At 38.5% G+C, this 17,072-nt stretch overlaps 1 protein-coding gene across 11 annotated transcripts in view; it reads right to left on the bottom strand.

Moving 5' to 3' along the window:
• The window catches only part of FRYL (FRY like transcription coactivator), a 293,684-nt gene that overhangs the window by 8,858 nt on the left and 267,754 nt on the right, over nucleotides 1–17,072 (bottom strand). For all 11 annotated transcript variants that reach the window (XM_082390370.1, XM_082390379.1, XM_082390377.1 and 8 more), the window contains 5 exons: nucleotides 15,197–15,364; nucleotides 9,140–9,390; nucleotides 6,649–6,856; nucleotides 4,994–5,143; nucleotides 4,214–4,312 (listed from right to left, as the gene is read on the bottom strand). In XM_082390370.1, coding sequence (XP_082246496.1) covers nucleotides 4,214–4,312; nucleotides 4,994–5,143; nucleotides 6,649–6,856; nucleotides 9,140–9,390; nucleotides 15,197–15,364 — 876 coding nt within the window. The remainder of the gene's footprint in view (nucleotides 1–4,213; nucleotides 4,313–4,993; nucleotides 5,144–6,648; nucleotides 6,857–9,139; nucleotides 9,391–15,196; nucleotides 15,365–17,072) is intronic.

Below are 17,072 nucleotides of genomic sequence, written 5' to 3'. Positions count from 1 at the left end.
CTCAGAAGAAAAACATGTTAGGCTTTCCTAGTAAGATACGGCTGCTGGCAGTCACTGTCAAAAGCTATCTAGCAGATTTCTTTATATGAGCAAAATTCTCTTGACATCTATCATGGAATCTGTACCTTAATCTTTATTCACGCAAAATGTTAAAATGCCTATACACTTCATCATCATAAGTCCGGCCCAGTTTGTCCAAGTATACTGATAAATTTGAAAAAAATAATTTCAGTTGCTTATTTAATGGCTTGTTCTTACTAAATATAATTTTTTATACTGTATGCCTATGATATGGCATTTGGGGGGCACTATTCAACGTAATTATTTCTGATTTTTATTCTGTTACAAGAAAAGCCCCAACCCGATTGTCCCATGGCTGCACACTGGCCTGAAAAAGTACAGGTCCACACCTCCCCAGTCAGTGTATACAAGATACAGTAGAGAATACTGTGTACAGAATACTCTCCAACTCACATGTAACAGTCTTCCTGTCATGATGGATTTTTTTTTTTTCCCCCCAAGGGATTTTTTTTACTCAAGGCTCAAATAAAGGTTAAAATTTAACTGGAGAGGCTTGGCTTCTGGGTATGATGGGGTAGCTTGTATAAGGCCAGTCCTCCAAGGACAACCATGGAAGCTGAATACCACCAGCCAGGAGGATTTAGGGAGTTAGAGAAAAGTACTGAAGGGAGCTGTACACTGATTCCAGCATTACCCTAGGGGACTTGCTCATTGATGTCCATGGGCTCAGAAGCTGAACAAAAAGTAGTGGCTTATAGTTCACTGGGCTGGGAAAACAGGGCTATCACAGGTAGTGAGGTACTGAGGGCCAAGATCCTGGAGAAAAGATAACTGCAGAGAAGGGAGCCTACCAGTCTGTGTGCAGTTTGCTCCTGGGGCACTTGTTCCTATGTTTGTCATGTGCAGGAGGAAAGGCTAAGAAAGCAAGTGACAGCGTCTGGGAGGATGAAAAGGTAAGCAGAGACTTTTTGGTCTCGTGGTGCTGGGAGATGAGATAAAAATTGTTCAATTCCTGCCAAGAGAGCAGGGTCCTGATAAGTACCCCAGGCTTTCACCTGTGATCCTTAGAAGACTCAAGGAATAATAAAAGAATGTATAACTAAAAGACTATTAGAAGGGAAAAACTGAATAATGAAAAATGGTTGATAGAAAAGAAGTTAAGAAAGGAAGGAAAAAGTAACAGAATAGATAGGATAAGAAATGGTGAGATGGTAGCTTAGGAAGGAATCAAATTCATTTTTCTCTTCCATACAAATATTTTAATTGATTCGGCACAATTTATTGAACATTCTTTTCCCACTGCATTGCCATAGCGCCTTTGCTGTAAATTATATGATTATATATGTGTGGGTCTGTTATGTTCTATTGGTCTATTTGTCTATTTTTATGCCAGCACTACACTCTTGAGATTTTTAATAGGTCTTACTGGATGTAGGTCTAACTCTGTTGTTTAGACCTTGTTGTTGCTCTTTTTGAACAAGATTTGGAAGACATTTTCTGTCAAGGGCAGACAGTAAATATTTTAGGTGTTGCAAACCACAGATTTTCTGTTGCAACTATTCTGTGTCGCAGTGCAAAATAGCCATAGACAATAGGTAAACAAATGGGATGGCTATGTTCCAAAAAAGTTTATTTACAAAAACAGGCAGGGAGCCAGATATGACCTGAGGGCTATAGTTTCCTGACCTGTGTTCAAGACTGTAATCAGCCTGTCAATTTCCATGAATATATTGTCTGAAATTTTGAATGAGATTGCGTTCAATCTATAGATCATTTTGGGGAAAAATGACTTTACACTGTTGAGTTTTTTGATTCATAAACATGGTATAGCCTTCCATTTATTCGGGAGGCCTTTAGTTTCTCTCAGTAATAATTGAAATTTTCTGTGTGGAGGTTTAGCACATCTTTAAATAGACTTAATTTGTAGGTATTTGATGTTCTCCTGTTGTAAGTGGTATCTATTGCTGTATAACCAACCACCCCTAAAACTTAATGGCTTCTTAAAACAACAAGATAAATCTTTGTGTTGGCTGGGAGTTTCTTCTGGTCTTGCCTAGGGTCACTCATGAGTCTACAGTCATCTGATGGCTTGACTGGGGCTGAAAGTTCCAAGCTGGCCTTCCTCAGGTGCCTGGCATTGCTGGCAGTCAGCTGGTGCCTCCACTCTCGTCCACATGGCCTCTCATCCTCCGGAAGGCTGGAGGTCAAATAGTTTTCCAGAGTTTGTTCCAATTTACACTCTGACAGGCATGATGGCAAAAGCAGAAGCTGCAAAACACCTCTTAAGTGCTAGTCTCAGAGGTTGCACAGCATCACTTCTTAATTTGGTTGGTCAGAGCAAGTCACAAGGCCATCCCAGACTCAAGAGGTGGGAAAATAGATTCCATCTCTTGATGGGAGGAACAGCAAAGTCATATTGCAAAGAAGCGTGGACACAGAGGAGCATGATTCATGGGGACTATTATCACAGCAATCAACCTTCTAGGATAGACAGAGATTTCTGAAGACACAAAAGCACTAACCATAATGGAAAAGATGGATTACTTGGACCTAAGTAAAATGAAAAACTTCTGTTGATCAAAAAAATGCTATTGAGATAGGGGAAATGCTAGCCACAGAGGGGGAAAAAATTTGTAATTCATACATCCAGTAAAAGGCTTGTGTTTAGAATGAAGAACTCCTACAAATCAATAAGAAAACCACAAATAACCCATTTACAAAATTGGGCAAGATACTTTAGGCACAATTCACAAAACAGCTAAATGAAGATATCTGTAAAAAAAGGTGCTCAAACAGTCATCAGACAGATGCAAAATAATATCATGAAATACTACCTCACATCCACCAAAAATGACAAAATGTTAAAAGTTGGCAATACCAAGTGGTGGCAAAGGTATTAGGGCATGGTAACTCCTGTACACACTTCTGATAGGATTGTAAATTGATGTAACCTCTCTTAGAAAACTGCTTGGCAGAATCTACTAAAGTTGAACAGATGTGTATACCCTGTGACCCAGCAGTTCCACTCCTAGATAGATATCCAACAGGTATGTGAACATATATACGTAACAGACATGTATAAGAAGGTACACAGCAACATTATTTGTAACATGACCAGATCTTGCCCGATACTTTCCTGCTACTGAAAACTCTCCTCTTCTCCAATCTGTCATTACTATTTCAGTCCAGATATAAGATCACTACCCCCTTAATAAGTATTTTCTTATACCATATTCTTTTCCTGAGATTAATCCCCCAATCTAAAATTAACATCTGTCAAGGATTAAGGTTGCATCTCTATTCCATGAAGTTTTCCTATCAGCCAAAACTGACCTCTCCTTGGAAATCATAGATTTGGTTTGCATCCATTCTCTGTTAGACCTGTATGATTTGGGGAAGTCTCTTTCATTGCCAGTACTTTTATTTATAGCTATAATTTAAACATTTGTTACTAATTATTCATGCACAGTATTTGTGCTTTATATTCCTATCTAGAATATTTAGGGAATAAGAACCAGGTTTAACACTTCATTTTGCATAGGCCTTTACATGTGATAGATATTTAGTACTTATTAATGAAAGACTCATCTCCTATTCTAGGGAAAAAATGCCTGCTGTATGCAGTTTGTGTGAAAAGGAGAAACTTTTTTTCCTTTAAGTTTTTCTTTCCCTGCCAATTGAAAATACACTGGATTTACTCTCAGGGAATAGAACGGCTGTGTTTTGCAGTGCCAGACTGGAGTTAAACATTTCTTTGCAGGTAATATCTGTAATATACCGCGTGCTTATTTCTCCCTTTGCTTGCCCACGTACACAAACACATCACTGGAAAAAGATCACCACTTTGTCACAGGTTGCAGATTTTTCTGGACCACAACATCACTGTGCCTTTCTCAGGGAAATACTGCTTTTATACCCCCGCTTGCAATGTTGACAGCAGCTATTATAGTCTCAACACAGAAGCGTTTTATAAAGCTCATTTTCCATTGTGCTCTTAGGCTCTTAGAGGGCCAATTTCTAAAAGCTAAAGATAGGAATTTAGTGGACAGAGAGCTCCAAGGCCCCAACATTCTCGGTATAACCCTGAGGCAAGTGTTAATAGGTTCTGTTTTCCATCTCAGCTATTATGCCAGGTTAGCGCTTCTAGTGTCACAAGCAGCTACTTTATTTCACACGGTAAAAACAGACTGACCTGCTCAGCTGCTTCTCGTTTGGCACTGTATGTATCCAGGTGCTCTTGCAATTCCAAAACACTGAACTTGAGTGTTTCTAGCAAATCACAGGACATCAGCTGTCAAATCAGAAACACATTGATCCAGGTCACCGTTTCTGATCACAATCCTGAGACCAAAAACTTTGGTTTTCAGGCCAGCTTAAGCCGGCCTCCCTAACTGTACGCTGTCCCATGCTAAGGACTGACCTTTCACTGAAACAGAGGAGAAGTGCAGTGCAATTTCAGGGATGTCAGAAGGATAAGCATGCCTTCAACTGCCTTCAAAAATGGGCTCAGGCAAAAATGGCATGTCAGTCCAGGATATACCTTAAAGGTAATACCCTTGAAGCTTTTTAAACCTTCATTCTTTAAAAAAACCTTAATACATAATCTACAGGCGTGCTTGGACACAAGTGGGGAAGACCAGGGAGTTCTGGATTCTTCATGGGGGGAGGTCTAGCCCTCTCCTACCCGCTTTTACTCAGGAATCAGGAAAAGTACACATCTCTAGAGCATGATTCTTCAGCTTCCCCATCTAGGACTCTGTGGAGGGTGAGGGCAGGGAGAGGCCAGAATCAGAAATAGTCACAAGCCACTGCATATGATACACGGGAATTATATTCTGCTAGATATTTATAATCAAGTTGAAAATATGAACCTTCAGACTTCAAAATTCTGAATTACCTTAAAAAAAGACCATTTACTGAATGATGCCATTTCAATTTAGTTTTTATAATAAGCCCTCATGTTAAAACTTACTGTTTCAGCATCCACAAAGACTGTCGGGCATTCTGAACACATCATCATCACTTCCAGTGAACTTTTAAATTTGGTACCAATGCGTTGCAGACTCTCACCAAGAAAGCTGACTGCCTCATTAGTTATGTCTCCAAACTTTCTTTGAATTGACTATGGAGAAAACATAAGAAAAATGTTAGTATGAAATGAAAATGAAAGCCTTTTTTCATGTTTAAGTAAAAAAGCATAATTTATAATTAGAGCAACCTTTTATTTTAAAACTATTATTGTAGTGATATATAGAACTCTTAAAACTGATCTGTTTTTAGGCACTTCTTTAGGAAACGTGGTAATTTCTAAAAATGATCAAAACAGTATTTACAGAACAGTATTCCTGAAAAAAGAAACTATTGATACAGGCCATTCATCTCCCCATTCCTGAGGTTTTTTTCATTAGGAAAGACAGAAGGAATACATGCTATATACGTTGTTGGAAATAAAGTCCTCACATGTGTGAGGAATTAGCTCTTCTAAAGTTAAGTTCTACCTGAAAGAAACTTTCAGTAAAAGTAGTGAAAAATCTCCTTGGCTATGAGCTGCCTTCTGACTTTAAGTCATCAAAATGCATCAAGGGTAATACCTTCTCAAAACTCAAGAATATTCATTCACATAAAACAGACAGTGCCTGACCCATAGTGAGCACTCAATGAATTAGTATAATCAACAGTGTAATTACTGTACAAATACTTAACGTGTACCTACATGTATATGTGTAGCACCATTAGTTGTCATTATGATTAATTAGAAAAAAAAAAGCATAAGCCACAGTCTTCGGCATCAAGAAATTTATATCTCTGGCACTAAAAGAATATAAATAGAAAACCGAGTAGCAATGCAAAACTACAGAATTAAATAAATAAATGCTCCAGTTAATAAGCACTAAAGAAGTTCCAGGAGGGAGAGACCGAAGGTTGGAGTGGTTGGTTGGGGAAACCTCAGAGAGAATATGTACTGAGCTGGGTTTTCTAAGATGGGCAAAGTTGCTGAGGTAGGGAGGAAAGGTGGCAGGTAGTTTGGAAAATAATGACTTAAATGGTGGCATTTCTCTCTGCCTTGGTTTCCCTAGCTACAGAATGCTAAAAACACATCTACGTTACATAGGTCTATTGTAAGAATTACTTAATGTAGAACATTTAGCCTAGCGCCTAGCATGTACCGAGTGCTCAATAAATGTCAGCTCATATTATTTTTAGGGCTGGAAGCAACCCTGGCTAAAATTTTTAAGGTCCCCACACAGTGATGAAAATGCCAATGAATTTAACGCTTTATGATAAGTTGTCTTATGATACTGACATAAGCTCCTTGAAGGCAGGAACCATGCTTTGTATTTCTTTGGTGTCCCTGAAAGTGCCTAGCATACTGCAGAAAACTTATCAGATGTTGTTCTGAAGTTTTACTCTAATTGCCTTAGGGGCGATATCGGTAGTAGTCATTGTATAATGTCCCAGCAGTGCTACAATGTTGAAGTGTAAATTTAAACATCACTATCTTAGGAAAATAAAAATTTTTAAAGGGAATCAGTGGGAATATTAAAATTTGATACTGATTTTAGCCAAAACCCCATAACTTTATCAGGTAACTATAATATGAATTCAGAAACCCTAAACCTCACTGACCTGAAACAGCCTAGAAAACACGTGAAAAGTAAACACTGCACAGGACCCATCGGTGTCAGACAGCATCTGATTGACGTGACAGCGCCAGGCTTCTTCTTCATCATCGTACGCTACTGGCTGAAAAGCGGCTATGATGGCAGAGAGAAATGGTGATGGCAGAGGTGATGTCTGTGCTTCTGGAAAACCATCTTGCTCTTCTTCATCTTGACTGTTAACACAGATATCATCATCATAATACTATCGCAAAAGAATACACTCAATTACTTAAAATAGTTTGTCATCTAACATAGATTATTTTTTACCCGTATATACACATTGAAATGAAGAATTTAGAAAATGTGCAACCACCTAAACTTTGTGAGAAAGCACAAACAAGCAGATTTTCTTACTCATCCTGTTCTTTCTAGCATCTTGTTCTTTCTTAGCATCTTTGGAATTAGAAATCTAATTTCACATGACCAGCTTACAACAGCTCAAGTCCTAGCACAGGCCAGGGCTATGGAATAATTTCTGTAACTTCTATGAATAATACAGATTAGAATGCTTTCATTTTAAATGGTCAATTTTGGAGGCTTTTTAGTTGAACAGGCCCAGATCGACAATGATAATATTTTTAAAGTTTTTGTCATGTACTTTTATGTCAAGGGCTATATATTAGGTGCTTTATACAGATTGTTTTCATTCAATCTCCACTGCAACTTTAGGACACTTAAGTACTATTATTATCTTGATTTTTTACCAGTGAGGAAACAAAAAGTTCAGCGAAGTTAAATGATGTGCCTAGGCTACTGGGTAGGAAATGACAGAGCCAGAATTTGAAGCCAGGACTTCAAATGGGACCAAACCCAGTGTTAAAGCCATGACATATACTATAATGTCTAGCAGTATGGCAGTAACAGATCTGACTCAAAGAAACGTAAGGCCTGGCCATTTTCTCTGAGAAATGTATAGTCCCCACAGTCAGATAATACATACAAAAATGAGACAATGGGAAAAGATGGAGATGTATTTGGGTTGGGCATCCTATAAAGATACGTGTGACTCTGGGTCTTAATATTGCGTATTTCACATTACAGGGTAGCTCCACAAGGCTTTATAGAAATTACGGAGCAATTCATATGGAAGAGAGGGATCTGAGAAGACTGCGGGGGGAAAAGATCAAAATGCAGCAGACATTTGAAGTGAAAAATTGTATCTCAAAAAGTTTAATTTTTAGAATGTCACTGTGGTGATTGATTTGAACAAAATGTATCCTCTAAGCTTGAGTAGATATACCGCTATATTTAGTAAGGATGTTTAATTCTATTTCAACTTCAGTGCTTGGCCAAAGTCAGCTCTTTGGCTGCAGCCTTTTAGAAAGCCAGACAGCTGAGTATCTACCCCTGCATCATTTCTGGTGTCCCTTAACTTGTGTATGATCAATGAGTGAGTGATTGCATAGGCTACTGTCACATCCAAGTCAGTAATATGAACAAGGTGTGTCACCAAGATTTGTTGTTAACATCTGAATGTGCACTTTCAAGTGTAGGTAGGCATTCCAGATACGCTGAGAGTGAAAAATCTCCTCATGTGCTATATATGTTAAAACTCAATTATCACTTGAAGTATTGATATAAATGAAAAGCTTTTATTGTAGGAGTAAAGCTCTGATATACTTGATTACTAACTATTAATTTTTATATAAAATAATTATCAAGGAGCTTCAGACTGTTGAATAGAAATACACTGATAGAGAGTGCATTAAATTAGATGTGCTTATAAAGAACATTATATTGAGTCACAAATATTTATAAAATTAATTTAAAAAGCAAAATAGTAGATGTAGATTATATCATAAGTCTCATCATTATAGAATTGTTTGGTATTTAAGCTACATAACAGCCACCAAACTTTCTTTTAAGAACTTTATGTAATAATTGATTATTCAATTTTGTCAGCCCATGAGTGAAAAAAAGTCCTATTTGAGAATTCAGCTATCACTTTGTGATAATTTTGAAGCTATGGTGCATAAACATTTAAAAGGAGCACTGTAACATCTGACAGTAGTAAGAAATGGTCACTTTTGCCCATTATATAAGTCAAACTTTAAAAATATGACTGTTGATAATAAAACTATAAAATAATTTTTGGAACCTATTTCAGATTTGTTCTGGTATCACAGAGTTCATTCCATGATTCTGATACTTGGTTCTGGCCATGGGCCAGTATTGATTTTAACACTCGGCCATTTGGCATTTTGCCAAAATAGGTATTTGGTGTACTTCTAAATGCAGAATGCTACTCCCTATGTTCTGAGAATGGCCTACTTGTTTTTCTTTAAGTGAATGTCAATAATAGAAAATAAACCCATCGTAAAAATGAGGTAACTCATTTTACCTTGGAAACATACACAGGAATGAAAGTCCGTTTACTAGAACAGAGGGTCATCTTTGGGAGGGGATAGGAGAGAAAATATCACCTCATTATTGTGTCTGCGATACTGTATTCTCACCTAGACAGCCCAGAGAAATCCGCTTCCTCTTCTTCACATCGTTCATCCAGTTCTTTCAGAGCTAAGGTGACATCTTCTTCACAGACTGACCCGGGGTAGCTCTCGGGAGCCGAAGGCTCTGGCATGTCAGTTTCCTCTAAATCAAGAATCCCTTGACACACGAGAGAATCCTGCTGTTCTTGAATAATATACGACTCTTCATCTTCAAAGGCTGTAAGAACTTGTTCCTCCTTTAATACTGAGCTTGTATCCTGTAAAACAATTATGTTTTTTATGGACTTGAAAAACATTAAAGAGAATTTTACCAACACAGAATAAATGACTATTGCCACCGACCTACATCTGTTTTACTAGGCAGTCTTCATTTACACAGTTTAAGTGTTGGAATTTTTGGACTCTGATCATATAAAATTGATTTTTAAAAATATTTCCAGAGTTAAAATATTTTGAAATTAAAATGTATCACCTATTGCCACTTAGAAACATCATGGAGATCTTTTTTCTCCTACTAGGATTTAGGTGTTTACTTAGAAATATATCCTTATATAATACCTTCTCTCATACATATTCTAATTCTACGTAAGTATAACTTTGTGTTATTACTATAAATTCTCTCTTATTTGAAATGTCATTTCTTTCATTATGCTTGAACCTTATACCCAGTGAATCGTGGATATAAGAAGGGGAGGTAATTCAAAATGGTTAACCCACTGGTCCTGTGGGGCTACCGTGAATCAAGAACAGGTCCTGACCAATCAGGAGGCTGCTGAACGAAAACAGCGAGGGCCACCTGACTGGTTTAAGTGAGCCGAACACCAGAGATGTTTTAATTTGCATGGACATTAGTTCAATCAGTTTGAAAGTAAGCACTAATAGTCTCACAGCTTTAGGAATAAAGATGAACTTCTTTCAGTACTTAGACCTAAGGTTACTACTTAGTTCTACAGTAGTTCCTTATCTCTTTTTCATGGATAAAAATAGAATTTTCCTTCCAAATTATGAAAAGTAAGTGAAATCCAGAGCCCCTGACCTCAGACCTCATCCGTAAAATTCATGTATAAAATGAAGGATTTTGACCAGCTTCTGGGCTGGGTGCTCTGGGATAAATTAATAACTACAATTAGTGTGCAAACTAATAATGAGGTTAGGCTAATGTACAAATGATGGTAATATACAGTAGAGTATGGTACATGTAAGGTAAATATAAGTGATATACAGAGGACTACTGGTACTCAAAGAAGGGAGAGATCACATCTGGTTGAGGCAATGAAGACTAGTCTCTGTGGAGGAAACAACATACGGTGGGCTTTGATAAAGATGGGGTAGCAATAGTGCTATGGACCAAAAGTTTCTGTCCCCTCAAAATTCATATGTTGCAACCCTAACTCCCAATGGGATGGTATTAGAGGTAGGGGCCTTTGGGAGGTGATTAGGTCATGAGGGTAGAACCCTCATGAATGGGGTTAGGACCCTTATAAGAAGAGGACGGAGAGCTGGCTTGTTCTTCTTCCACCACGTGAGAACACAGCAAGAAGAGCTCCCAGGAAGAGAGCCCTCACCGGACAACGAATGGCTGGCACCTTGATCTTGGACTTCCTGGCCTCCAGAACTGTGAGAAATACATTTTGTTGTTGATAAGCACCCCTGGTGACAGTATTTTGTTATAGCAGCCCAAGCTAAGATAGATGGTGTCTCAGGGAAAAGGACTTAGAAGATATCGAAGCCACAGAAACATGGCAGGAAAACACAAAGTGTACTAAGGGAACACTGGTCTGGAGATAGTTATGCAGGGAAAGCACAAAGTCTTTGAGTCTTCACAGGATAGTACTTTATAAATAATATAGTATAATCATTCCTTAATTGCTCCAATAGCTTATATTCAATACACTCTATTTAAGGTTTCCATGTGAATTTTTTTCTTAAAGATCTGGCCATTAAAGGGGTAAGCATTAGTTATTTGGAAAGATATTTTTCCTTCTACGTATCATGTTGAAATAACCCAACAAACTTCTTAGTTTAATGCCGTCACTTTTCATTAGTGTACACCGGTATTTTGTTGTCATTTGTTCTTGAATAATAATTTGAAAATAGATGTTTTACCTAAAATTATTATTATATAGTATATGCTGAAATTTTCTAATAACACCTAGAATTCATGAAGAGAGTGCTTTTTGGTTAATGGAATGAATTCCACTATTATACACAGATGGTGAGAATCAAATTTTCTTGAACTTTACCTTATCACACAATGTCTGTCTCTCTCTCTCACACACACACACACGCACACTTTTATTCCAAGTTTCATTTCCTATAAGGAATAATTTCTGTCACACATGAATCGGTATCTAAACTATTATAGATAATAGAAGAAATCCCTCTGTGGAGGTTTCTCTGATAAACACAAGGACATAATCCCTTCTAGAGTAATTTGTATATATTATAGAGAAGGGAAGGACACACTGGGCTCTAAATTTTCTGTCTTGAGGTGGAATGCTTTAGCCTATTACGTTTTTTCTTCCTGATATTAACATAATTTAAAGGGAAAAATTCAAATAAACATTTCTAGGATTTTTTCTTTAGTTCATAAAATGTTTCATCTACTACAATTAATTGTATTCCTCTTCTTAAGAAACTGCTTTATAGCAATATGCATAGCATATGTAACTCATATATAACTCTATATAATAGAGTTATGGTTTTATTTCAATATATTAGTGCTTTCATACTTTTTTTAAAGGCACAATTTTGGGTCATTTGACACTGTTTGGCACACCAGGGAAAAATAAATTAGGCCATCATATCCAGCAGATACAAACTTGAATCATTCTCTGGTGGACAGCCATTCTTTTGGTGATAATTTTAATGTCAATAGAATTATTTCTAAAAGAAATGGTACGATTCAAAAATATCTCCTTCAGGGCCTCCCTGGTGGCGCAGTGGTTGAGAATCTGTCTGCCAATGCAGGGGACACGGGTTCGAGCCCTGGTCTGGGAAGATCCCACATGCCGCGGAGCAACTAGGCCCGTGAGCCACAACTACTGAGCCCGCGCGTCTGGAGCCTGTGCTCCGCAACAAGAGAGGCCGCTACAGTGAGAGGCCCGCGCACCGCGATGAAGAGTGGCCCCCACTTGCCACAACTAGAGAAAGCCCTCGCACAGAAACGAAGACCCAACACAGCCAAAAATAAATAAATAAATAAATTTTTAAAATAAAAAAAAAAAAAAAAAAAAAAAAAAATCTCCTTCATTCTCATCTGCCAGTGTCACAAAGTTTACAGTGATACTGAAATGCACTACTGTAAAAGGGAAAAAAACTAGTAAATTAAAGTGTTTTTCCTTCATTTAAAAAAAAGTATCCTCAGGAACTTTATAGTACCTCAGAAGTAGGCCCATTAGATATTGTCGGATGAATGATCTCATCTGAAATAACACAATTTCCAATATGTGTGGAAATATATATGAATTTCCGATTCATTTCCAATAAATATGAATGATTTACAGGAGGTAGTTTACTCACCAACTATGATTACAGCTATTTTAATTACCAAAAATAAAAGATTTCCCTGTTTGTTAACTACACAAAATTAAAGCACATGACCATTAACCATACTGCTTTTGTTAAAAAGGTATTTCTAGTATCAGCCTGCTGTTTTCCATTGTTTCTAACGAGAATGTCTGTTGACCAGTAACATGCTATGAGGCACACCAGACACAGTAGTTTAGATTAACTAGTAGCTAATGCTCGGGTAACAAGCCTTCCAACACTGAAAGTAATATAGTCTACTTAAAGCGCAGCTCGGAACCCTGCCAGCTCCCCCCATAAACGTTTTCCTGTCCACGCACTCTGTCGGTTCAGGACCCCTTATCTCATGCTGATATTCTTCTCGTTTGTCTCCTCATCTCAGCCTCCTCCAATCCTTCCTCCACAGCTCAGTCAGAGACTTTACTAAAACACTGATCGGACTTTAACCTTCCTTGATGACAGACTGCAAGCTCCACGTGGCAGGTATAGGTACTAGAACCGACTTTCCCTTTTCCAGAGAAAAAGCCAAGATTGAAAAAAACACAATCAGATCATGTCCTCCTTCTGCTGAAAACCCTCCAATGGTTACCTGCTGTGTGGCCTCTAAGATTGCCCTTGAGGGCACCTGGCCCCCTCCAGCTCCTTCTCCCCGACTCCACTCTCAGGTTCACCGTGCTCCAGCCCCAAGAGCCGGCTTGTGAGGTCATCAGACACACCAGGGCCTTTTCCACTCCTGTTTCCTGGGCCCTGAACATTCTTTCTCCACACCTTCGAGGGTTGGCTCCTTCTCGTCACTTGTTTCACCTCAAATGCCACCCTAGCTAACTTTCTCCCTTACCAAGTCCACATTACGGTCAGATTTTCTTAGTATGAATAGTAAGATGATCACTTTCAGATATATCATTTCTATTTTATCTGTTTTACCTGTTTATTATGTCTCTCCTACTAGAATTAAGCTCCATAAACCAGGAGCCTTTGCCTGTTTCACACGGTGCTATGTGCCCATATGCCCAGGGCCTAGGACAGCGCCCAGCACACGGTAGGGGCTCTATAAATAAATATTGCTTAAATGTCTGACTGCCTGTGTGCCCCGTCTTCCCACGTTGGTATCTGGTACAGGGCTTGTCACATAACAGGCATCTCTGGGAAGAATGAAAATTCATGACTTCCTATCATCTCAAGATAAAGCGTGTCTTTAGCACGGCCTGCAGGACCCAGCATGTCTTAGACTCACCCGTCTCTCCTATTGCTGCTCCTCCTCCTGCCATTTTATTCTCTAGAAGGACTGAATTTCCTGCTGCTGCCTGCACATTCCATGTTACTTCACATGGCCATGTCTTTCTGCATGATGTCCCTCTGCCTGCAATGTCTCCATTGCCACGAAGCCCATCCTTTGCCACCATCACCCCTAATGCACAGCTGATCGGTTGTCCTTTGAGTTTTCCCAAAGCTTTGAGCATGTCTATTACTGAGTTTCTCTTATTGGCATGTACTGCCCTTTTTTTTTTTTTTTTTTAAACCATCTCTGCCTCCCTTAATAGACAATGGACACTCTGAGGACAGGGTAATGTCTTATTCATCTTTCTAGCACCTAATGGAATGTCCAGCATCTAGTAAATCTCAATAAATATTTGTTGAATTGAATTACCTAAACTTCAGCCGTACTAATATGAGCATTTAAAAAACTCCCCAAATGCCTTCATTTCAAAATATATCTGCTTACTGTAAAGATCTACAATACATTGTCAGTGTAATAAGAACATGAGATTTCAACTTACTCAGATAATAAGATCTAACAACTAGATTGGTCTAGATCTAATAACTACATTAATTTGGTTAACACTGAACAAAATATAGTATTTTCCTAATACCAAGGCATAATAGCATATATGAGAGAGCTATAGCAATTACAGTTTAAAAAATATCTGTAATAATTAAAAAAAAAAAAAAAACTAAGAAAACTAATACTTACTTATTTTTGGTCAGTCATTAGCTTGGAATCTGGCTTACTTCTCACACGCCTTTCCAAAAAACATAATACTAGTAGTTCCAAAATCTTTCTAAAAGGTTTCATTTTAACCAACTGCTAACACAGCTGGCCTGAGGTTTTCATCCCAATTATAGCACCAATCACAAAAACCCAAATACAAAGCAAAAAGAGAAGAAAAAACAAAAGCGGTCCTTCAAAGAAGGTACAGCGCCACAGAAGATGCTCCCCATCCCCAGAGAAGCGCCTGCACATTAACCTAATCACATTCTGCAGCACAAAATGCTCATTAAAAACACTCAGGGTTATTTTTAACCTGTAGGTCATTTCCTTAATCTATCAAAGTTTTTGTTTTTTTTTTTTTTTCAATCATCAGATCTGACTATTTCACTTAGACTATATCACTTAACCAACAGGTTAGAAATACTGGTAACAAATCAAATAATTAGCGTATCAGATGAAAACTCTTTCAAAAGAAAAGCAAGGGGTATAACGGATTGCTAAAAAGAGCCCAGATTGGCCATGCACCAGCCCCCATGTCTCCCCACCTCAGGCAGCTGGCTGTTAGCATTATCTAGAGAAGCTTCCAAACTTGGGGTCTCATCTCTGATTTGCAGCACTTCTTCTGCTGAGATGCTGCCCGTGGAATCTTGAGACTGAAGAAGTAAATCAGGTTGGTCTGGCATGGTTTCATCTGCAGCAGAATCATTGTTTAACTAAAAAGAGAGACAGTAAAATAAGGAATTCATTTATGAGTCAGTGGCGGTCACAAAGGCCACAAGAAACATTCTATGTTGTAAGACATTCTGGGGCCATAGTTATAAAGAGCTCCTTTGACTTCCTAAAATTACTTTTTCCCCTCATTTCAGTCTATGCCAGAATTGGTGCTGTGAACCAAGCAGCTAACCCATCAGCAGAAATGAAGTATCCGTTAACAAGGGTTAAATTTTGCTAAATAAAGACTACCAAAGTGAAAGAGCTCCTTGTGACTGTGTTAATCTTGACCTAAAATTCTTATTTTTACAGCGACGTCTCGTGCTTGCAGTTGGTCTAAGGACTCGTGAAGGGGACGCTTTCACCTCCCCCGTGGCTTTGGCGCCAAACACTCAGTGGATTCTCAAGAAGCAGCGTTAACTGGGAAGCAGGCACATAAGTCTGAACTGGCCATTCACTTATTTAAGCAAAAATCAATACCACAAAACTTCAGTAAGACGTAAAGAATTAGGACAATAAATTTGTAATGGCAGACCAGCCTCAGTGGGTTTATGTTCTAAGAAAATATTACAATTTTTCCTCTTTTAAACAGGGCTATACATTTTTTTTTTTTTAGGAATTATTTTTTAGGTGTGAAATGGTACTGTGATTATGATTTTATTTTATTTTTTTGAATTTTTTAAAAGTAGACATTTTATTTAATATTTAGATACACTTTTTTCTTTTTAAAAATTTTAATTTAATTTTTTTTTATTAAAAAAGAAATTAGCAGGTTCTTATTGGTTATCCATTTTATACATATTAGTGTATACATGTCAATCCCAATCTCCCCATTCATCACACCACCACCCCCCTCCCGCCACTTTCCCCTGCTTGGTGTCCATACGTTTGTTCTCTACATCTGTGTCTCAATTTCTGCCCATGCAGGGTTATACATTTTTAACGGTCAATATTTAACATGAGAAAAATCAAGTTCATGATTCAGAACAGATAAAGGCAAAAACTGATTTTTTTTTTTTCCCTGTGAGGAGGAATCAGCTTCAAATTCTTTTTTAATTTCACTACCACTATGACTAGGGTCGGCCTTCTAAGGAGACAGTCAGCTCTGCCCTGAGGCTCTCATGGGAGCGAACCTTTGTTAAGCACTTACTCTACTGTCCTCCCCATGAAATTCCCACGAGGCAGGTACTGCAGGTACTACTGGGAGAGGGCAGGTAACGACCGCAATTACACAGCAGGTTGGTGGCACGATGCCAGCCTCTGAGCCTCTAGTCTGGCTCCGGGGAGAGCCTGGGCCTTCTTCGGTGAGTCGCTGCTACCAGCAACTCACTGTTCCTTTAAATGCACACAGTCCCTGGAGAAGACTGTCCTTTAGGTAGCATGCAGACCGCCTGGCTCAAATGCACTTACTAGCTGTGTGTCCTGCGACAAGTCACTTAATCTACAGAACTGCTGTAACTGCTTGTGTGGTTGGGGGGACAGTTATAGTGACTAATCCACGTAAAACACCTTGCCCAGGGCCTGATGAATCTCAAACACTCAGCGAGTGGTAACTACCGCTGGGAGTTAGTGGAAAGACATATTGGGGTAACGGTGAGAAGCCAAAACAGGAGAGGCGACAGGAAGCCAACCACAAGCTGACAAGTGTACATGCTCGCTATCTAAAGCCAACTCAGCCCGGCCATTCAACAGCACTGCCAGGGCTCTACC

The sequence above is a fragment of the Balaenoptera borealis genome (genome assembly GCF_965194805.1).
Source record: "Balaenoptera borealis genome assembly, chromosome: 4".
NCBI classification, from domain to species: domain Eukaryota; kingdom Metazoa; phylum Chordata; class Mammalia; order Artiodactyla; family Balaenopteridae; genus Balaenoptera; species Balaenoptera borealis.
This window is presented reverse-complemented; position numbering and strand designations above follow the sequence as displayed.